Genomic DNA, 22865 nt, shown 5'->3' on the forward strand with positions numbered 1-22865 from the left:
TCACACATAAACATCCATGAGATATGCGTGTGTGTGTGTGTGTGTGTGTGTGTGTGTGTGTGTGTGTGTGTGTGTGTAGGGACTGAACCCAGGACCTTACACATGCTAGGCAACTATTCTACTTCTGAGGTACATTCCTAATGCTTTCTGTGTTTGGGACAAGGTCTCATTAAATTTGCCAGGTTGAACTTAAATTCATTCTGTCACCAAGGCAACCCATAAACTAGTTATCTTCCTGCCTCAAGTAGCTGAGATCACAGGTCTATGTGAGCAGGCCTGCCTCCATGAGATTCTTGGTGGTGAAAAATGAGGTTTACAGCCAAGTGAGAATCCCTAAGATACAAAGCTATGCAATCCCAGCTTTAGCCCAAGTTTAATCCTAGTTTACTTCAGAGACCTGAATGGTAGGCTTGAGCATAAATAAAAATCCATTAACCACCAGACAGAAGGGCAAAACAAAGACATAATGCATGTGTTTTTATGCTCATACAGATATATACCTCACAAACACACATCTGCTAAAACACTCTCCCTGAACGTTGAAAAAACATTAGGGAATATAGTTGAAATAAGCTCGCAGGTGGAGGTAGATTGTTATGGAAGTTTTCTAAACACAGGTAAGTTTGGGTCTGTGCTGTGGACTTCTGGCACAGCATGAGAGACTGCCTGGATGTATATTTATGGAAGAGCCTGGTCAGATCTGAGGCATGGTAAGAAGGAACAGATAATGCTGGGTTATTGCTAGATGGCTGTGCAATACTTTCTGGGTTTCTGGGTTTGAAGGCAGCATACTCATAAAGACTAGGCAAATACTTAGCATTCGAGATGGCATTCCCTGGAGAGGTACTGCAGAGTCTTCATGATAGCAATTCTACCATTGTTTGTGGACAACTAGTCTAGTACTGTTTTATTGGACCAGTTGTAATGAAAAACTACAGATGAGATATAGCATATTTTATTAGTCTTTTCCTAACAGTGGAGAGGAAGCCGTGGAATGAAGGGAGGAAAGAGATATTGCCACTGCTTTTATGAAGCAATCATAAAATCTTAATTTTAGAGAGCCCTGCTGTCCTCACAGTAGTGGAAATGGTCTTTAGTCCACAGGGTAATCTAGGCCAGACACTCATGAGTGGGAGCCTTGTCTCCACAGATGATTTTCAATGGGTGCTGGCAGCCTGTGTGCAAAAGGTGAGGCTGCAATCCTCTAAAACCCTTGTGCGGATGACTCTCCACTCTATTTCCCTTGGCACGCCTCATGATTAAATCAACTCTGGTTCTAAGATCAAACAGAAAATATCCCGCTAAACTCTGCAAATGCCATCACCCAGAGGGCTGGACTGCTCTGCAGAATTGAATATGAGGATTTGGAAATGCCTGTGCCCTGGCACCTCCACCCTCACCGAAACTCCCACGCTCACCACCTGTGTAGAGCTAGCTGGTGGGGGCTTGCATTTGAGCACTTACCGCAGGCACCCGCTTTGGGCTGAGGCGCTCTCCACATAGTGTTTCAGAGCAAGCTGGAACTCTTCCAGATCGTCTTCTGTCACGGACATCTGGCGCTGCACGAGCATGATGTGCTGTGGAGGAATGGGAGCTTGCAGTCACACTCACGACTGCCAGCCAGAAACTGACCAAGGAAATCCGTGACTAGTCCACATCTCAAGTTACACAAAAGCCCGAAAATATATAGCAACAGAAGCTAAAGAAAGTGCCCTCTGGCCGAGGCGTTTCCTCTTAAAATGAAGCAAGAGAAGCCATTAGAATCACGGAGGAGTTTTCAAGAGTAGGTCTCTGTGAGGCAGAGGTGGCTGACCCGGGCACTGGTACCTTAAAAACTTCCCTAAGTGCCTCTGATGTGCAGCTGAGTCATCACCACCCCCTAAAGATACCAAGTTTTAAAGAGTTCTATCACAATCTGCATAGCTTCAGCTTCTTGGATATTTTCTGATATCAGATGCTGTGACATTCATTACAATCAAATTTGCTTTTAAAAATGTGGGCTTAGAGATACATTTCCAGTGCTGCATCGGTGATTAAAGGGCTACCATATAGTACCCATTTACAGCATGTGCTATTGGATGCCTTAACTCTGTGTGTTGCTCCATACTGTCAATTTGATCAGATCCAGAATCGCCTAAGGGACAAACCTCTGGGTATGGTCTGTGAGGAAGTTTCTGTATCAGGCTAATTTAGCTGGTAAGACCCAGCTTCTCTGTGAGGCACCATTGCCCGAGTTGGGGTCCTGGACTGAGTAAGGAGCCAGCAAGCTGGGCACCAGCATTACCTGTCTCTGCTTCTTGACTGTGGACATAATAGAACCAGCTGCCTCCTGCCCCTGCCTCTGGTACTTTGGTGTCATGATGGAGTGTACCCTCGAAACAACAAGGCCAAACAAATAGTAAGGCCTTCCTTCCTTAAGTCGCCTTTGTCAAATGTTTTGCCATAGCAACAAGAGAAGTTGCTATTGCACCTCGTTTAATGGCTCACAGTGGGTTGGCTGCTAACTGCTTTTCCTAAATAATCTTAATACAATTATAACAATTGTAATCTCAATTCCCTAGATAATTGCCTAGATTTGTGTGCCTCTCATGGAAGTATAGGTCTCAATATTCATCCTTTCTTCTTCTGCAAAGACTGAGGGGAAAACTTAAAAAGTGTTAAAATAAGCCCCATAAAAGTGAAAAGCAAATTTAAGCTCACGAGAATTATATGGAACATAAACAGAACTTGCCCACTATTGCTAGGCCTGCAGTACAGTTAAACCCTCATCTTCTGTTCCCTGCTCTATCCAGCTCCTCAGTGCCTCTTAAACAGCTGCTGTTTGTCAAGCACTGATTGCACTGTAGGATCCATGCGAGGCACTAAATGCATCCAGTTGTAGTGGGTTGAATAAGAATTGCCCCATAGGCTCATCTGGAGTTACCAAGGGAGTGGCACTATATGAAATGGATAGAGGGATTGGGAAGTGTGTCTTTGCTGAAGTAGGTGTGACATTTTTGACAGAAGTGTGTCACTGGGGGTGGGCTTTGATGTTTCAAAAGCCCAAGCCAGACCCAGTCTCTCTCTCCTTCTGCTCTCTGCCTGCAGATCAGGATGTAGATTTCACAGCTCCAACACCCTGTGTGCCACCCTGCATGCTCTGGGCCCTCTTCCATGATGATGATAGACTAGGTCTCTGAAACTGTAAGCAAGCCCCCATTAAATGCTTCCTTTCATGAAAGTTGGCTTTGTCATGTGTCTGTTCTTAGCAGTAGAACAGTGACCAGGATGTCAACAGACGCTTTTTTATTTTGTCATAGTCAATACTACATGCAGGGTTCTGAGTATGCAGCGATAGATAAAGACAGATTTCTAGGGCTAGGGATTTAGTTCAGTGGTAGAGCACCTGCCTAGCATGTATGTGTCCTATCTAAATTCCAATGCTACATGCATACACACACACACACACACACACACACACACACACACACACACACACACAAGACTCCTTGTTTTTAAATGACTTAGCAAAATAATAAGGCTAAAATCTGTGTCTAGGTAACGATATTAGCTCACACATGAAGCTGACTATATAAGTTGATAATAAGTCAATCAGTTTTTTGAGGAAACAATACTGCACTGCCATCAAAATACTAAAGCCAGTGATAAAATTATTCAGCTGTTTAGCTGTTAGAACTATGTTCCTGTCCACAAGTATATATGAGCACTCAACAGGCTATGAATAGTGTATGATCTTCCCCACACCCCAGGAAGTGATGTTCTTCAGTTGGCTTTTACAGATGATCACAGAGGTTAATGGACCAGGGAAAATTTTTTTCACAAAAACAATTGGGTGGCAAGGCTATTCCAAGTATTGAGACCCAGTGTCTAATCATAGAATTCCCTAGCTGAAAAATGTCTCTCAGCTTGAACTCATTGTTGTAATCAAGCAGTGAGGGCTGTGTGTTTCTCGTCCACTGACCCCATTCATGCCCTATGACCTAGTTTGATCTCTGTGGTTCTCTGTCTTTTTCTCCCTCTCTCCCCCTGCCCCCCCCCCGCCCCCCCCCCCCCCCCGTGTCTATCTGCCTGTCTGTCTCTTTGTGTGTCTGTCTCTCTCTCAGTTTACTTTATCTAAAATTCATGTTTTTCAGATCTCCAGAGACCAATTCCTAACAAATAGGGCTTGATAATATCCGCAGATCCCAGATTTTGATCTAAAGTAGTAACTATAGCGAGTTTGGGGTGTCTCTCTTGCAGAGGCGTCTCCTGTGTGTGTCCTAAGGGGGTTCTAAAGGTGGGGATTAGATGGTCAGACTCCATAGTATTCGTTCCTCGTTTTTCCAGGTACACTAGCGACTCTGTCACACCTTTCCGAGCATTTAGGTACAATCACTTGATGCTTTTTTTTTCTTTTTTACCGAACTATTCAAATAGAAGTTCTAGATCACATTTGAGCCTAAAGTTACAAAGGATGTGAGCCTTCACATTCCTTTTTGTTTCTTCTTCGTTGGTAGGAGGAAGGCCTATCTTGGGAACGAGAGAGACTCAAGATGAGGTGGGCCCCTGAATCATTGTGGGGGCTTTTGACTGGAAAAATAATATTTTAAAATTGTATTGGAACCAGCCTATAAATTTTATCTATTTATTTCCATAAATAGTCACTTGAGAGCTGGCTGGTGGTGGTGCACACCTTTAATTCCAGCACTCAGGAGGCAAAGGCAGGCAGATCACTGTGAGTTCAAGGCCAGCCTAGTCTACAGAGTGAGTTCCAGGACAGCTAGGGCTGTTACACAGAGGAACAGTGTCTCAAAATCCACCCCCCCCCCAAATACCCACTTGAGTTCAACAACCCAACTGACATTTGTTTTATTTCCTCTCAGTGTCAGAGATCAAGATCAGAAGATGCAAACCTGTGACTAGCTACCAAGGTTTTGTGTGATCACTCAGCTCTTTGTGTGAGTCTCCCAGGAATTTGGTTTAGTACTAAAATAGAATTGATTTCCAACAACATGATGATAGACATATCCTTTCATAGACATCTGCAAGGACTTTGTGGGTCAGGGATTTCTCGGGGGCTATCTTAGGTATAGATGTGAGCTCTAGACCTCTAGGTACCCATTTCTCTATTCTTCTTTCCGTTGGAAAACAATCCTTACATGATTCAGTAGGATGAATACTGCCAACAACTAGAGGCCTTCACAGCCCCAGAAGTTACTGGTCCCTTAGAGTGTGGCTTTCCTGTTCCTCCCACAAATTTGCCATTTCTGTTTCCCTCCCCTGGGACCTGGATTAACTTTCTAACTGCTGGCTAACTGAAGGCTGCAGAAATGATCGCGCATTACAGTTTCAAATAAAGACCCAAGGGACTGTTAGTCCCCGCCCCCAACTCAGGTCCCAGAGATCATCATGTGACCCTGATAGAGCAGAGTCAATAAAGGTTTTCTATAAACAGACAGCAAATATTTCATGCTTTGTGTGTTACTTGGTTCCTGTAGCAACTCCTCAAATATGTTATTGAGTGACAACAGTCACTCAATAAACAATGGGAAGGGATCAATTTCAATACTTTATGCAAACAAAACAAAACAAGCCAGGCGGTAGACTGTGAATTAAGCCCTCCAAGAGCAGTTCTGGACCTCTACGTGTATGAAAGGCTTGGCCAACACCAGCAAAGCTGATGCCCAGCTGACCATAGACACCTGAAGGGGCCATGGGGGAGTCACAAGAACCATGCCACCCATCCCTGTCAAATTTTCCTCCCCATAAAGAAAGTTGTGGTTATTGTTTCCAAGTCCCTGAAGTTTGGGGTTCGGTTGCTAGGCAGCAAACTAGTGCAGCACACAGGCTTACTTAGTACCCAGAATAAACATCTACTATTGCCTTGTTCTATTTACTACATGTTCTGCTTGCTACAATTGTATCCTGTGTATCTCCTCAGAAGTAAAGTAACTTCCTTGTACAATGTAACTACATTTTTATTTCCACCTTTCTTTTTTCCTTTTATTGAAAATATGTTTTTAATTTTTTATTTTATTTAATTAACATTTTTTCATTTATTTTACATACCAACCACAGTTCCCCTCCTTCCTCTCCTCCATGCACACTGCCCCACCACTTCCATCTACCCCCCACCCCATCCACTCCTCCTCCATCTCCATTCAGAAAGAGGTAGGCCTCCCATGGGCTTGAACAAAGCATGACACATCAAGTTGAGGTAGGATTGAGGTTTTCTCCCTGCATCAAGAGTGGGTGAGGGAATCCAGCATGGGGAACAGGTTCGCAAAAGCCAGTTATGTGCCAGACAGGTCCTGATCTCATTTCTAGGAGTCTTACAAACAGACCAAGCTACCCAACTGTCTCCCACATGCAGAAGACCTAGTTAGTCCCATGCAGACTCCCTAACTTTTGGTTCAGAGTCCATGTACTCCCACGAGCTCAGGGGTAACTGTCTCTGTTGGTTACCCATCATGACCTTGACCCCCCCTGGCTCATATAATCCTCCTCCCTTTCTTCAGAAGGACTCCTGGAGTTTGACCCAGTGCTTGGCAGTGGATCTCTTCATCTGCTTCCATCAGTTACAGGATAAAGGCTCTCTAATGACAATTTAGGGTAGTCAACAATCCGATTACAGTAGTTCAGACACCCTCTCCACTATTGCTAGGAGTCTTAGGTGGGGTCATCCTTGTGGATTCCTGGGAGTTTCTCTGGTAGCAGGTTTCTCCCTAACCCTGAAATGCCCCCTACCCTCCATCAAGACATCTCTTTCGTTATTCTCCCCCTCCATCCTGACCCCAACCTGACTCCTGCATCCCTCAAGCTCCCATCCCCCCACCCACCCCCACATCCTCACTCCCAGTTTACCCAGGAGATCTTTTCTATTTCCCCTTCCAAGGAAAATCTATGCAGCCCTCTTTGGACCCTCTTTGTTATCTAGCCTCTCTGAGGCTGTGGATTGTAGGTTGGTTATCCTGTACTTTACTTCTAATATCCACTTATGAGTGAATACATACCATGTTTGTCTTTCTGGGTCTGGGTTACCTCACTCAGAATGATTTTTTTTCTAGTTCCATCCATTTGCCTGCAAATTTTCTGAGGTCATTGGTTTTTACAGCTGAGTAATATTCCATTGTATAATTGTACCACATTTTCTTGATCCATTCTTCAGTTGAGGGGCATCTAGGTTGTTTTTAGGTTCTGGTTATTACAAACAATGCTGCTATGAACATAGTAGAGAAAGTGTCCTTGTGGTATGGAAAACAGATTTTTTAAAAAATCATATAATATGTCCTGATTACAGTTCCCCTTTCCTCTAGTCTTTCCAGTTCCTCCCCATCTGCTCTCCCCTCTGGATCTACTTCCTTTCTGTCTCTCATTAGAAAACAAACTGGTTTCTAAGTCACATAAGAATTGGAAAAGAAAAATGAAAAGGAGAAGAGCCAAAGGAAGGCATAAGAATCAGAGACTCCTTCATCCCCTCACTCAGGAGTTCCATAAGAACACTAAACTGGAAGCCACACTGTAAGTGCAGAGGACCTGGTGCAGACCAGTGCAGGCCCTGTGCATGCTGCCTTCATCTGTGAGTCCACATGAGTTTCGAACACGTTGAAGTAGAGAGCCTTGTTTTCTTGGAATTCTCTATCTCCTGAGGGCTCTTACAGTCTCTTCTTTATGGTTTTGTATTAAATGTATAATTCTGTATGCATTCTCTGATCATGTCCCCTTGTGAAAACATATACTCGTCTATAATATTCTTTATCACATTTTATTATTGGTTCCAGTTTAATTGACTTTCCTTCTCATCTGTTTTCTGACAAATAGTATTCACAAATTTATCTCTAGACCTTTTCACCGACGGATGCATAGCTTCAGTTTACGAAAGGTGCTTTTGCTTTTAGCAAGTGATGTTTAGTGAATGTCCTTTAACACACTCCATGTATTTATTTATTTATTACAGATTTAAGTACTCTGAGAGCTCTAGAGTACTGGAAAGTTGTGGAGTTTCCTTCTATCTGATTCTACCATTTGCTTTCTTGTTTCTTCTCATTTCTCAAGAGCAAGGAGGATAAATACAAATGAATTGGCTTCACTCTTGCTGGCTATGAGGCCTTAAACAAGGTATTTGTTTTTTTCTTAATTGAAATACTGGTATTTGTATCATAAAATTGAGGGATACTACATAGCCTTATTGTCAGAACATAGTCCAAGAGTGGAGTCATGTGAGAATTCCCAGAGCTTGTAAGAGAACTCCAAGAAAACATGACAACAGTCTTGTGACCTCAGTTTCTTCGAAACACAGCATTTTTCTTGGAATGTGCTTTCATGCCCTCCCAGATGTATCGGATAGGAGTGAGGTGACTTCAGCTGTTGTTCACATGCCTCTATGGAAAGCATGTTTGTGCCGTGTACACTTTGTCCTTGGGATTGCACTCTTTACTCAGGTGACTCTCTTAACCTTTAGAGTATAAACTGCCTGAATAAAGCTGATGCTCTGAATAAGGTTGGTTGTTACACGAGACTTTAGTCTGCCTCAGTTTTAGGCCCTGCTTGCTCTCCCAGGTTCACGCTTGCAACTAAAGTGGTAAATGTCTTATAAAATTTTTGTCTATGATATCTTATTTCCCTTACTTTGGGATGATGGGAAAAATGGGTTTTAGGGCATAGATCATATCTTGGATTCATCATTATGTAATGGCTCAAAAAGTTAGATGCAATAATGGCTAGATTTGCTATATTTCAATAAGCCCACCAATTAATCTAATCTGTTCTCAGGATGGAGAAAAATCTCATGAACAACAACAAAAAAAATCAGCTGTCAACCCACAACCTTGCTAGCAATAAGCACTTCTACTGTAGTGGTAAGGAACCCATGAGACACTGTGTTGAGAGTGTAAGTGTTTGGGCTTCCAGAGTTCAGTTGTAAATTTAAATTTCTCTGCACCTTACTTTCTTCTTCTATGAAATGAGGCTAATGCTACAACACCCCCATTTGGCTATCTTGAGGATTAACAACATAATCTCTTAGTATTTAACAGTCCCAAGATTTAAGCTAAATGCTCGAGATACAGTGATACACAGGACTAGGTTCCAGCTTAGGCCTTTACAGTACTCAACCCAGCGGTGTTTACAAAATGCCTTTATGATGATCTCAGATGGCCTCCTCCTTTGCCTATCATATTCAATTATGTCTTATAAGTTTATCAAAACTTCATTTTGTACCTTGTGTGTGACAAGTTCATTCACACAAGCAACTATTGCCTGATGTGAAGCATTTGGTCCTCACAAATCCACATTAGCCAAGCAAAATGAATAAGAGCTTTAAACAAAGAACAAAACAATTGGAAAATTGCTGAAATTGTAATTTTTTTCTGAAATCTGTCTATATACTATGTTCCTGGGTTTAGTAACTGGTAACTCATATGATGGGTTTATCTTGCTTTTTTGCATGCCATGAAATGTTTACTGTTACTGAAAGCAAAAAATAATAGATGTGATAATAAGTGCCATGGTAAATCTAAAAGGAGTGAAATGTGTTCATTTATTATTTGAGTTTTCAACTTGTTATGGGGCACTAGATTTTGAGGGAAGTAAGTCTTGTCTTCAAAGTATGTATTTCTGACATTCTGATATGGAAATCACTCACAGGTTTAGTGCTCTCTTCAATAACTTCTTCTTCCAGGGGCTCAAGTTTCAGATCCTTCAGTCAGAGGAAGTAAAGGCAGAGAAAAAGAGAAAGATGTCAAGTTACATAACTAAAACAGTCGGCATCAAGCCACAGTGTGGTTTTGCTTACTTTATTGTTTGAAAGGAGATGAACTAGTTTTCATTTTACAAATCGAGCTGTTCCAATAAAGACATACTGTATCATTATTAGACATCAACGTTAAGGAGCTACTCAGGCAATGTCGAAGTTGTTAGCGCCCACTTCACTGATGCCATCAGAGAGCTAAGGGGAAACTAGAAATGCATTCGGGAAGTCAAGTTGGAACGACCAGCCTAGCAGGCAGACAGATTTCGCCGTGAGTAGCGTCACGTCTTTTTTTCATTAGGAGGGCATCATAGATATTTGTCTATTGTTATAATGCTTTCGTGCTCCAACATACGTTTTCTTTACTAAAATTGGTGAATTGAAAAATAAGGAAAACAACTACTAATATTGGTTAAAATAAAATAAATACTTTTTCAAACTTTTAAAACCTGTGTGTGTGTGTGTGTGTGTGTGTGTGTGTGTGTAGGCATGTGTACACCACAGTGTACGTGTGGAGTTTAGAAGAAAACCTTTGAATGTCAGTCTTCATGAATGCAAGAATTTTACAAAGACCTTCAGGTCCTCAGCTGTGGTCAGTGGTTAACACTGATGTATCCAGTAAAACCAAGAGAGTAAACCTTCAACACTTGTGAAGTTACGTGTATTCTAAGTGAGGACTACGTGAAATATTTCCCTCAAAGAGCTAGGAATAAATTGGTCGTTGTAGAAGTCCGTGTTAAACTGGTCATTACAGAGCAGGTCTACTCTGGCTTGCCTGGGTGTGATACGGCTCTGGGCAAGTGATTGATCACCTCTGGGATTCACTTTCAGTCCCTTCTGCTGTAAATTCCTTTCCCCATAGGCCTTCCTCTAGATGGCGCCTTCTTATCTTTCACACCCAGTTTTAATACCGCATCTTTGCACAGACCTTCCCAGACCATCCACTCACATTGCTGACTTCAGGAGTTCAGCTGTTTGATGTGATTCCTTTCATAGATTCTTTCACGTATTTCTGTCTGTCTTTGTAGAGACAAACTATTTTACCCATTTTAAGTATTTCTGGACTGCTGTTGCCAGAATGCTGCTAGGCACATAGACACTGCAGAATCAGCGGGTGGCTGAGTGAAGGTCCCATCGAAATCACGGCTGTTCTTCAAGGTAAAATCGTGTAACGAATAAGAATGTGAATGGAGTAAGGCGGAGGACAGCACTGACAGAGCCCTGAGCTGGCGGTCTCTGACGATGTTTCTCTCACTTTTCAGTTCTATGTCATCTGATGTAAGGGAAGAAAAGCTTTGCCCATATGAGCGTGCCATCCTCAGTCAGTCCTCTCCGGTGACCTGACAATACACTGGGAATGAACAGTCCTTATCATTGCCTTTGTTTGGTTTAATATTAAAGATTTTTTTCATTCAATTTAAAAGCCTGTGTGTGTGTGTGTGTGTGTGTGTGTGTGTGTGTGTGTGTGTGTGTACACACATTCCAAAGCATACATGTGGAGGTCAGAAGGCAACCTTGAACATCAGACTTCACCTTCTATCTTGCGGGAGCTAGGGTCTCTTCCTTGTTTGCTGATTCATACAATAGGATAAATGGCCTGTGAGCCTCCAGGAATTCTCCAGTCACTACCTCCCATGTGTCTCCCCAGAAGCACAGGGATACAGATGGGTGCTATTGCACCCAGCTCTTACATGGTTCTAGGTATTTGAACTGGGGTTCTCTTGCTTGCATGGGGCACATTTATGTCTTTTGTATAAATTCAATTTAGCATGGTTATAACTTCAGTACACATCCATTATTACCCATGGAGATTGGAAAGGACAGACAAAAATCTGAGAAACTTGTAGGAATTATGAATGTTATTAACCACCAATCCCTTGAATGGTATCGTGTTTAGTTTATAGTCTAGGAAGGATTATCACAAATATTTAATAGGAAGAAAAAATAATATGTATGTTCTGCCTCAAGTGTATTTTCTTTTAACAGGGAGATCAAATCTAATGCTAACAACCACAGGAAACAAGGGAGTCAGCCATGAGATGACATGCACTTAGCCACTGTTTGGCAAGTGGGTAGTTTTCCTCTGGAAACCTAATTCAGCACAGTGCAGGATAAATCACACAAGAAAACCTAAGCCACACTGCTTCACTACTCGTTAAGACAGCTCACGCTGAGCACCACGCAATGGGAGGCCCAGGCTGAACACCACCAGGCTGTACTTTCAGAGACTCTCTTGGATGCTGCTCTCACAAGAAAACCGTTTCACGGGAAGGGAGGGAGACAAAAATCTGGGAAAGAAAGGGATGTGACAATACTTTGATTTAAAACAGGTTAGAAAGCCATTACTAAAGTTTAAGCCATTCCAGAAAAAAAGAACTATACATATTTCATACACCAAGAAGAGAGAGTTTCCCTAGGAACTTCAAACCACTTCGAAAAGAGATATTTTGTTCTTTAGAAAACTGTAAACCTATCTAACACAGGACCCCTTATGTTTCCATTGGGTTCTCTTTTCAAAACAGAGTCTCATATTCCTAGGCCTTTTGATATCAGAAAACTAATTTCCATATTTTCCCTTTAGTTTTTTTTTTTTTTTTTTTTTTAATGAAAGAGGAAAGTTGATCTGCAACACGCTTATAGTTCATGTGTTTAGTAGGAGGCCAAAGTCAATGAAGATGCCCTGGCTGAAGGACTGGAGCTATCCAGGGATGCTTCCCTCTGATGTGACTCTCCTTGTATAGAAAGAACCTTGTTTTTAGCATCCTGTCCATCTTCAGGCCTGGAGGTTTCACCTTAGCTGTGCCAAGTGTAAGACCTGACCTGTCAGCCTGACCTAGTTTCTGATACTTCAAGGGGTACCTCTGCCTATTGTACCCTGAAGTTGATGCATCTAGAAAGCCAGCTTCCTTTCTCATTGCACCTCAGAGTGGGGCACCCCTTCTCCCCCCCCATTTCTATGAAACAGTTTCTATGGACTCAGATAGGCTGAAATCCTCAGACTGTTTGTGGGTTCCCAGCATACCCATCTGGTGGTGCTGTTAATTCTACTTCTGGTCTCAGAAGTCTTTCCTTTCCATTCACTCACATAGTATGGACCCATCTCTGGGTTCTGGTACACAAACTTGAAATTAATATCATTGTTGGAGATGACTTCTTTAGCTCACAGCCTAGTCTTTTCGTGTTTTAATCCATTTTGATCTTGATTTAAAGCAGTTTGTATCTCACTGCCTGGTTTTCTACCAAAAGATCTTATGTTTATAATTACCAGTTAAAAATAATAAATGCATCTGTTGTTCCCAAGACCAAGTCCAAATCCCTCAGTCTGTTAGAAATGCCCCTCACGGTCAGGCAGCAATCACCATGGAAGCTTAGTCCTCACTCCTTTCCTAAATGAAAGACAAGGCCTTTCCACTTTCATGCCTTCACCATCCTCTCCAATTAATTTCTTCCTTGTTTACTAAAACTTTACTTCTTCAGTTTGTTAGCTAACCAGCATTTATTCCAACTTAAATGTCAACACATTTTCTTTTCCATGAATTACTCTTCTTCTTCCACTGCAGTGATCTGAAAGTCGCCCCCCCCTTTCTCCAAGAGGCTAGCATGTGACCCTAACAACACCATGCCCATCTTCCCACCTGGAATCATGAGCAGAACAGACTGGAAATGGTTTGAACTCACTAATTCTAGTGGACATAGCTCAGATACTATAGCTCTTGCTAGCTAGACATCTAGAATCATCTTCTCTCCCAAATTTCTGAATTAATGTCTTAGAATCCATTATCTGTGGATTTCATGCACATTTCCACACCCTTCCAGAATTTCCTCAATTTTATTAAATTTAGAAAGATGATTTCTATTGCTTGTAATCAAATTATTGAGTTGTCATCAGTATTAAAATATAACTTACACACTCTGTGAATGTGAAATTATTCCAAGCACCCAGTTCATGGAGACCATTCCTTCAGGTAAACATCTGCACATTGCAATTTTTGGCACATGTCAGGACCTACTGAGTATTAGCTGTGAATTCAGTTCTGACTATCAGTCATTTACACAACAAACACCCTTCCTTTGCTTGATTATTTGTACCATTGTACATGGGTTCTTCAAAACTCAGGTTTTCTACCAAGCAAAAATATTCATTCTTTGTTGTCCTGAAGTCACAAAAAACAAGTCTTTTTACTGATTGACAAAGGTCACCATTACCATCAAGGCTATATAAGCATAGTACCAGTATACTGTTAGGTCACTTGATACAAGCTAAATCACTCCATAAAGATGTGTAAATTAAGAACATACAATGTAGCTCCAAAGAAGTCTTCATCATATCCCTTCTTGTCCACTTACTAGGCAGGCTTGATGTTAAGATGATCAGTTAACATGTTAATCTCTAGAAGTTGAGCATAGAATAATCCTTTCCCCTAATTAAACTGCAAGAGTCGTAAGATCTTACTTGTATTTCTCTATGAGATGCCATTAACATCATTCAAGCACAACCTAAGAGTTCATTGAGTTCTCGGCCCTTGACCTGATTTTAAATGTAACTCTGAGCTTTCATATTTGATTTAACAAACAAACAACCAATCGGAAAACAAGCCCTTGTAGCTACCAGCCAGCCCAGCCATTCAGAGAATCAGCTAGATGTTGAGTATTACTCTATCAATGAGGCAGCCATGGGTGGACATCCAGGAGGGAAGAAACTGGGTCAGAAGATCTTGCAAAGAAGGAGGAAGTGGAAAGAAAAGGAAGTACCTACCTTCTTTTCCAGTCTATCAATTAATTTCTGGAGTCTGTTTATCTGGGTCATCCATTGGTTGTCTTCTTCTAACAACGCTTGGGAGAAAATCACAAAGGCAGAATGTTAAATTTTTAACAATGCAGAATGCTCAGTTATCTCTCTTTCCACCCTGAAGGAAGAATGCAGTGTCACTGACTTTTTTAAACAGAGCCCTAAAAATGTATCCATGAGTGATGTCTCACCGAATCACAGAGATCCCTGCATCACTGACTTTTTTTCATTAGCCTGTTTTCTTCTTTTTAGTATTGTTTTCTGCACCGGCCTGTAAGCTCAAGAGAACAGACCCTGCTGAGCCAGTTTTACCTTCCCACAAGACAGTTTTATTTTGAAAAAGAAGGAAAGCACTGATTCTAAACTCAGCTATGGAGCAGGGGCAGGAACAGGTAAAATCAGAACCTTGACATGGAGCTGTGATGTAAAAAAAGTATAATAGTGAGGTAGCTGGTGTTGTCTTTCCCAGTGAGTAACCTGGGACTGTATGGACCCTTTGGTCATGGCTTAGAGGTAAAGAGTGCGGACCAGAGTCTGTTGTGCTGTACTCAAGTATATGAAATATACTCTGTATATGTGTGGATATAGTAGGGACTACCTATGGATACATGTGTAACTGTATATATATACTGAATATTTTCTGCACTTATCTGCATATCTGGTACCATGTAATATATATGACATTGGAAAGTGTCATGTGCTGTTTGAGCTCACTGGAAGCTGGCTTGAGAAATAGGATTACCCTCTCCCCTCATCTCTGCGTGTTTGTTTCCAAGTGTCCTCCAAGGCTCCTTGTCTGGGGATGAGCTGACTCACTAACTTTACAGCAGGGAGGAACTGGACCAGCCAAACAACTCAAGAGTAAACACATTATGCCCCTGAGAAGAGCCAGCAGGTAAACCATTTCCAACAAGTATTACTACTGTTTTTTCCAGGACATGAGAGTGTCTGTAGTGGGAAGGAGAAGCCAGAATTCCAGACCCAGGAAGCTCATCCATGAAGAGAGAGCTCAACTGTAAACTCTACTTGACTGCCTCAGCCTCCCAATTTGAGGATGTCATCTTTAGGTGTTGCTATTTATTCTTTTACTTGGAAGTCTGGGCAAAGGGGGATACTCTTCCGGGACTATCATGAGGAACTCCAGGTGGCTGCTTTAACAGGCCTTCTTCAGTCAGCTTCTATGGGATGTCTTTAGAGCTTGTAGCATCCTCTCTCTGTCACACACACACACACACACACACACACACACACACACACACACACACACACACACACACACACACACACACACACACATTATTTATTCTTTTATTTTGGCTTGTTATCTACCTGATAAGCTCATTCATTCAAAATCTAAAATATGGCTGTTATAGATCATTCTCTGTACTGTAAAGAAAACACCACTTTAAACACCACATAAACACTGCTGGTATTATTGCTTAACTATAAAGATAAAAAGGGAGGCACTATGTTCTGAGATCTTGAATGATCACCCTAGCTTCCTGTGTGCTGATGACAACTTACTTAAGATGTCTTACAAATGCTTGTTGAAGTTACATTAGTTACTTATTCCTTGAAATGAGGGCAAAATTGAATTCACAGCTACAAATCTTGCTTTATCATAGAAAGAAATTGACCTAAATTGTAAAGAGGTACTATTCACATATGGAAACAGCACAGTAAACCCATTCATCTTTAAGACTGCAAAACATAATGTATCAAAATGTATTTCTGTACCCACCTTTTGGAGGAAGAAATGCACCAACAAGTTTTATAAAGTAAAAACAAACATTAACGCTGCAACAAATATATGCTATCAGAAATGAGAGTTTAAAGAAAATATTTTAAATGTAGAAACCAATATTCATGTTTAACACTTAATGCACAAATTAGGTAGCATATTTATCTCTAAGCTGCATTGTTCCCTACAGGGATTTAAGGAAAGTCAAAGACCTTGGGAACTGTAGTTTTGACTATTCCTTTCCATTAAAGTAATAGCCAGGCTTCACCCTACTTATCATCTAAGATTAAGTCAGAATAGCATGACCATAATTGAGTATTTTCTGTATTTTTCCCCCAAATTACATCACATTTATATTTTATTTATTTATTGTGTGCATACTCTTGTGTGGGTGTGTGTGCATGCACACTCAGGGAAAATTCATGCATTCCAAGGCTTGTGTGTAGAAGTCAGCTGCCAACCTGTGGGAGTTGGTTCAGTCATGGGGTCTGACTTTCTACCATGAGGGTTTAGGGATCAAGTTCTGGTTGCCAGGCTTGGCAGCAAGCTCATTTACTTGTGGGGCCATCTCGCTGGCTCTGTGTTTTCTACGTGGTTAAAATGGAAATAGTATAATCTATGCCTGGCCTTGGGAACCCAGCACTGCCATTTTTGAGCCATGAGAGCAGCCTGTAACTTGCTTGCTCTTTCCTTCTGCACAGTTCCTGTGCAAGCCCTGGTGTGTGTGTGTGTGTGTGTGTGTGTGTGTGTGTGTGTGTGTGTGTGGCTGTGTACACCTCTAGCTACAGTCAGGGGCATAATTTCCTACTCCATGACTAGCAGGCTTGGCATGTGACTTATTTGGCAAATGGAAAGTTAGGTGGCAAGAATTACATTGTAGTTTCAACCTATTTATATAATTTTGGCCTGGTTGCTTGTGCTTCTGACATTTACCAGGAGGCAAAAATGCTCTGCTTGTCACTTATTCCAGATGAAGCTCCCAGGAGCAGAGAACTCAGCCTATAGCCTAGAACCACATCTGGCTGACAATGCCCAAACCACCACCAACCACACACTCGTGAGGGAGAAAAACAATTATTTGTAGTTGTAATGATAGAGATTTTGGGTTTCTTTGACAATAAAAATGGACTAGTAGTATAGATGATCTTAGAGAAACCATTTAATATTTTGGGCTTTGGTTTCTTCCCAGTGAGCTGGAATAATGTGGAAACACTGTGTAAGGATTTGGGATAGAGTAAGACAGCTATGGCTAATCCTAAGAGTTTCCTGGAAGAGTTCATGATACACACTTCAGGTGATTTGGTCGGGGTGTGTGTGTGGGGGGGGTAGGTATCGGGTGGAGGAGCAGTTTCAGAACTAGGGTGCACTGCAGGGCCAGTCTCTCGGGAATTGGCTGCTAGAGTGCTTTCCTCTGCATCCATTCCTCTGTGAGCCCTCCAGGCACAGCTGGTAGGATCACCTCTTCGTCATCACCTCCTCACTTCCTAATAAATACTCCGACCTCTTTAGTTTCACATGCATTTGATGAAAAGGAAAGCGTCCAGGCTGCTGGTTTAAAATCATCCACATGATGAAGAACGTTGAGGTCTGCCTTACCTGGACTGCTAACAGTGAACTGCGGGCTGTTGGGGGAAAAGCTGTTGTGTCTCTGCACACGGCGGCTGGATCGCTTTCCAGGCCACTGAATAGACAGGACTTCCGGTTTGGCTGGACCTTGCCTGAAACAAGAGCCAACGCTGAAATTTCCCGTCAGACCTTCAGTATGTTGCTCCTAGGATAAGGTCCTAAGGTATCGACCACCAGGCTTTTCTGGGATAGTTAATGGAGACACAGGAGAAATACTGTTTGCAAACATGCTCTGGAAAGTCAAGCTGATTGTTACTACAGTATACTAATGCAAGGATGAGAATGTTCCAGGCTTTCATTATTTGTAAAATTAAGCCCAAGTGAAATATACTTTGTAACCTAACCCTTCTTTCCATCATCAAGTCTTCAACAGAAAAAAATTTGGTTTATGATGTGTTGTGTTTTGCTTAATTTGAGAATGCCCATGGAATTTTCTTTGCTTAATGTTTTAAATTTTTGTTCCAATCTACTAAAATTTCATATATTTTAAAAAGTCAAAAAATTCCATAGTTGGACTGAAGCTCCCTCCTCCTCTTCCCAGATTTCCCTCCACTCCCTTTTCAAAGACATTTTTTAGCAAGAGCTTATTGTGCTATTTATCATCCTATCAGAACTCAGCATGCTTAAATCACTATGTCTGTAGTTTTATCTTAAGCTTTCCTATTAGCTTCCCAATGTGAAATTAGTTAGTGACAAATACATGGAAAGACTGTAAGAAATGTCCAAGAAAGAAACTTAATTAAAGTGGTGGATTTAATTTAAAAAAAACAAGTTTGTTTTTCTTGATTCTTGGTCGGCACACAGAACATTGTAGCTGAATTTCAACTCTCTTTAATTGTGGCTAACTTGAGAATGTAGGGGAAGTGCTTGGGATGTGAAGAAGAAAGACTGACCAGTGTCAAGAGATGCTGCACTGGCCTCAGGCTGGCCTATAGATGTCTCTAGCTAGAGAAATCCCGTAAGCATCTGAGTCACTTTCTAGATTTTCCATTCTAGGCAGTCAACTATAGCACTCACTTGCCTTTGTGAGAATCAGTTTTTAAAATACCTTTTACTAGTGAAGACTCCTTTAGCTTTCATCTTGTGTTACTGGTTTCCATTTTTCTCTGTGTGGTTTCCTTTGGTGATAAATAAACCCCAAATTGTTTTCCAATGTAGATTCCTTTAGCTTTTATCCTTTGTTCCTGGATTCCATTTCCCTCTGTGTGGTTTGCTTTGTTTGGTGGTAAATAAGTCCCGAATTACTTCCTAAGGTGGATTTCTCACACATTTCAGTGTAAAATACTCCCCATGGCATTAATTTTTATGGCACTAAGACTTTGAGTCAGCCAGTCATCTTAAAGAGAGTGTCCCCTGACTCTGGCTAACTCCAGATCTTCTTCTCTCCATCCTCTCCTCCAAATCCAATCCTCTGGTGTCGTCCACAGCTCTATAGCAGACCACCTGCTGTACCCTTCCTCTGCCTCCACCCCCATCTCCAAAAGGTCACATAGATTTACCCCTCCAAACTTCCTTTCCTGACTCATTTAACTCCATCAGGCACTTTCTTGGAACCTGCAGGCCACTCTGGCCATCTAAACAGCTAGGGTAACTTCAGATCTTCACTTTTCCCTCTCTTTCTCCAAGTCCAACCCCCCAGTCTTACTCCCAGTTCTATAGTGAACCACCTGTTGCAGCCTCTCTTCACTCTCTGCCCTCATTACCAGGGGACTAAGCTGATCCTGGTGGAATAACCTGATTTTCTCCCCTCATGGATACCCTCAAGCTTTGCCCACATCCCATCCCTGTTCCTAAGAGTCAGCTTTCAAAGCTTAGAAACACATTTTACATGGAATCCCCAGTAGTCACATCTGTCAGGATCCCAGAAGAATTTCCACAACACTCCCCAAAGAACAAAAGAGAACAACAGAAATCAAGGAACAAAAAACTCATCCACAAAGACAGGACCAGATATCAGCACCCAGAATTACAACTGTCCTAATGCCTAGATACCGGCATAAAAATTCAATAACAGTGAGAATATCTCCACTGGAACCCAGTAATCCCACCACCTCAGGCTCTGAGCATTGCACCATCACTTAAATGCAAGAGAAAGATCTTAAAATAGACTTTATAAATACGATAGAGGGCAGTAAAGAAGAAATGAATAAATCCCCCAAAGAAATCTGTGAAAACACAAACAGTAGAAGGAAATGGATAAAACAATTCAAGACCTGAAAGTTAAAACAGAATCAATAAAGAAAACTCAAACCAAAGGAAATCTGGAAATGAAAAATTTAGGAACTTGATCAGGACCCTCAGAGACAAGCCTCACCAATAGATTACAAGAGATAGAAGAGAGAATATCAGATGTTGAAGACACGATAGAAGAAATAAATACCTCAGTCAAAGAAAATGTGAAATCTAAAAAACTCCTGGCACAAAACATAAAGGGACAATCTTCTCTCTCTCTCTCTCTCTCTCTCTCTCTCTCTCTCTCTCTCTCTCTCTCTCTCTCAAAAACTAAAACATTGGAATTTGATTGTACAAACAAAAGGAAAATGGCCCAAGAGAAGGCACAAGAAGCCTAGATCACTCGTTTGCACCCTCAGGAATCCCGTAAAAACACTAAACTGGAAGCCATGGTATATACACAGAGGACCTGGTCCAGACCCATGCAGGCCAATACTTGGATAAGGTCAAGTAGGCAAAGCCGAGCAGGTGGTAGATGCATTGCTTTGTTTCTTGTGCAAATGAAGCTCACACCATCCCCTTGCCTTGAGGCATAGTGGCTCTCCAGAGCCATAGACTGAGAACAAAAGAGGTTTTTACATATCTAGGTGGAAGGTAGGGTGGAGCAATGCTCCTGAAGAGGCAGAGAACAAGTGGCCAGGGAAGAAGGAACAGGTGTTTTTCTGTAGAGCTTCCTGTCTACTAAGGTTTCTTTTTCCTTCAGCAACATCTTTACCACCTGATGGTTTTGTCTCTTTTGATATATTTATTTTCTGCTCTCTGAATCATTTTGTGATGGCTAAAGAAAGTCCATTTTGTGCTATGGGTCCATCTTGGTACCTAATAGTTTTTTGTCTCTGACTCAAGTTCCCGGAAGATAAACTCCTGACAATCCTGACTCCTTGACCTGAACACAAAAATGTACAGTCATGGCCATCTGCTTGTGATGATGCCTAACTGCTGGCTTTGGCTTCTATAATTTGCTTATGCAGATGTTCAAAGACTATTTTATGGTCACCTTGACCATCTGATCTTGGCAGAGCAGAAGAACTCAGTGGTTTTTGCCTTTCAAAGCCCTTCCTTTAAGCCAGGCAGTGGTGGCACACACCTTTACTCCCAGCACTCAGGAGACAGGGTGGGTGGATCTCAGTGAGTCCTAGACCAGTCTGGTCTACAGAGTGAGATCCAGGACAGCCAGGACTACACAGAGAAACCCTATCTTGAAAAATCAATACAAGAGGGGAAAATACCCCCCCTACACACACACACCTTGTTTCTAATTTGGATTAAGGACTGTGTGGGCCTGCTGGCTGTTTTAATAAATCAGGCTAATTATAATCTGAATTGAGTCTTTTGGTCCCTCCCCTGTAGTCTCACACACCATAACAGTTTCTGTTTCTTCTGTTTCTGTTTGCTTAGCTCCTTCTGCTCCTCCTCTCCCCCTCTGATCCAGTGGCGGGAGGGGGGAGGATGGCGACTTACAAGACAGGTTGGCATTTTTGTGTGCACTGCACATTAGCCAAGTCCAGTCTTCCAGTCGGAGTCTTTAAGCCTATTCCTAGATCTGTCTAGGAGTCTCTCTTAGATTAATCAGATCTTCCACTCCAGTGTCCTCTAACTGGATACTTTGAGCTCTGCAGTCAGTGATCTGGAAATACAGGATGGGGTTTATACAGGGGGTTTTATATGCGCAGGTCAGGATGAAGGCCGTCACTTGATGTCTCATCTTCAGCCTTGTGCCACGCCCCCATTGTACTTGGTTTATACTTGTTTACTTCCAGGGTTCTCCAGACTGGGAAGGGGCAGTTCCTAAAAATGCCTGGTGAGGGTTTCCACAATACACAGTTTCCCTTTCACCTCACTGCTGGTTCTACACAGCTCTGTCAATTCTTCAGCACCCCAGGTTCTCCGTGCTCACTGCTGTGAGCGCATCTTCCTCCCACACAGCCTGTGTGAACTGCTTCCACAGAGCTTTGAAATCATTTCCAGCTTCTGGTTTGGGGGTTGGCTTTAGGGTGGGGCTTTCCCCCTTTATTGCTTGTGTGTTGATGACTATTTCATTCAGGCATTTTAAATGTCAGTTTTGAAAGTTTAGGCAAACAACAACAACAACAATTCGCATGTATCTAGTCTCCAGTGTCTAACTTCCCTATGGATTTCCACACAGCATAAGCCCTGTGCTTTGGTGACACTGGCAATCAGAGCCACTTTTCTCTGATCATAAGCCACAGGAGGATTTATAATCACTTGTCAGTAAAATTAAGGCCTTTCCTTTCTTCTACAATAGACAACATTCAAAAGTCGAAAAAAAAAAAAAAAAAAAGACTTCCTAGCCCAGAGGGACTCATTTGTATCCCTGCTTATAGAAGAAACTTGGAAAACAGATCAAACTTAGAGATTCCATTATACAAAGGAAATCCACAGATAATTGAACAGGGTTCAGGAAATGTAGCTTGTGAAGAGGAGGGCTTATGCAATAGAACAGGGGTCCTCTGGAGGGAAGCTTCCACATCACATGATGATTATTCTTGCCACTGGCTATTAGGTCCTTTGAAAAGATAGGGAATTAAAGTGACTCCCACTTAGCCAGTTTGCCAGAGCAGATACAAAGATGGCATAGAATGCCATCTGAGAGTCTCACCTCTGTGACATTCCAGCTGTGCATATCCCCCTCTCTGAAACTGCCATTTTCACATGAATGGGCACAGACATTATGCCCAGCCCAGCATGTCGGACTCATTATTGCAGGATGAACGATGCTGTGTGATTCT

General features: G+C 41.9%; 1 protein-coding gene across 1 annotated transcript in view; it reads right to left on the reverse strand.

The window, feature by feature from the left end:
• Necab1 (N-terminal EF-hand calcium binding protein 1) overlaps positions 1-22865 on the reverse strand; it is a 152222-nt gene that overhangs the window by 19830 nt on the left and 109527 nt on the right. Inside the window, exons 7-10 of the mRNA XM_036178394.1 lie at positions 17854-17975; positions 14484-14560; positions 9623-9676; positions 1465-1577 (exon numbers count right to left, since the gene is read on the reverse strand). Of these exons, the coding sequence (XP_036034287.1) occupies positions 1465-1577; positions 9623-9676; positions 14484-14560; positions 17854-17975 (366 nt within the window). The remainder of the gene's footprint in view (positions 1-1464; positions 1578-9622; positions 9677-14483; positions 14561-17853; positions 17976-22865) is intronic.

The sequence above is a fragment of the Onychomys torridus genome, chromosome 2 (assembly GCF_903995425.1).
Source record: "Onychomys torridus chromosome 2, mOncTor1.1, whole genome shotgun sequence".
NCBI classification, from domain to species: Eukaryota; Metazoa; Chordata; class Mammalia; order Rodentia; family Cricetidae; genus Onychomys; species Onychomys torridus.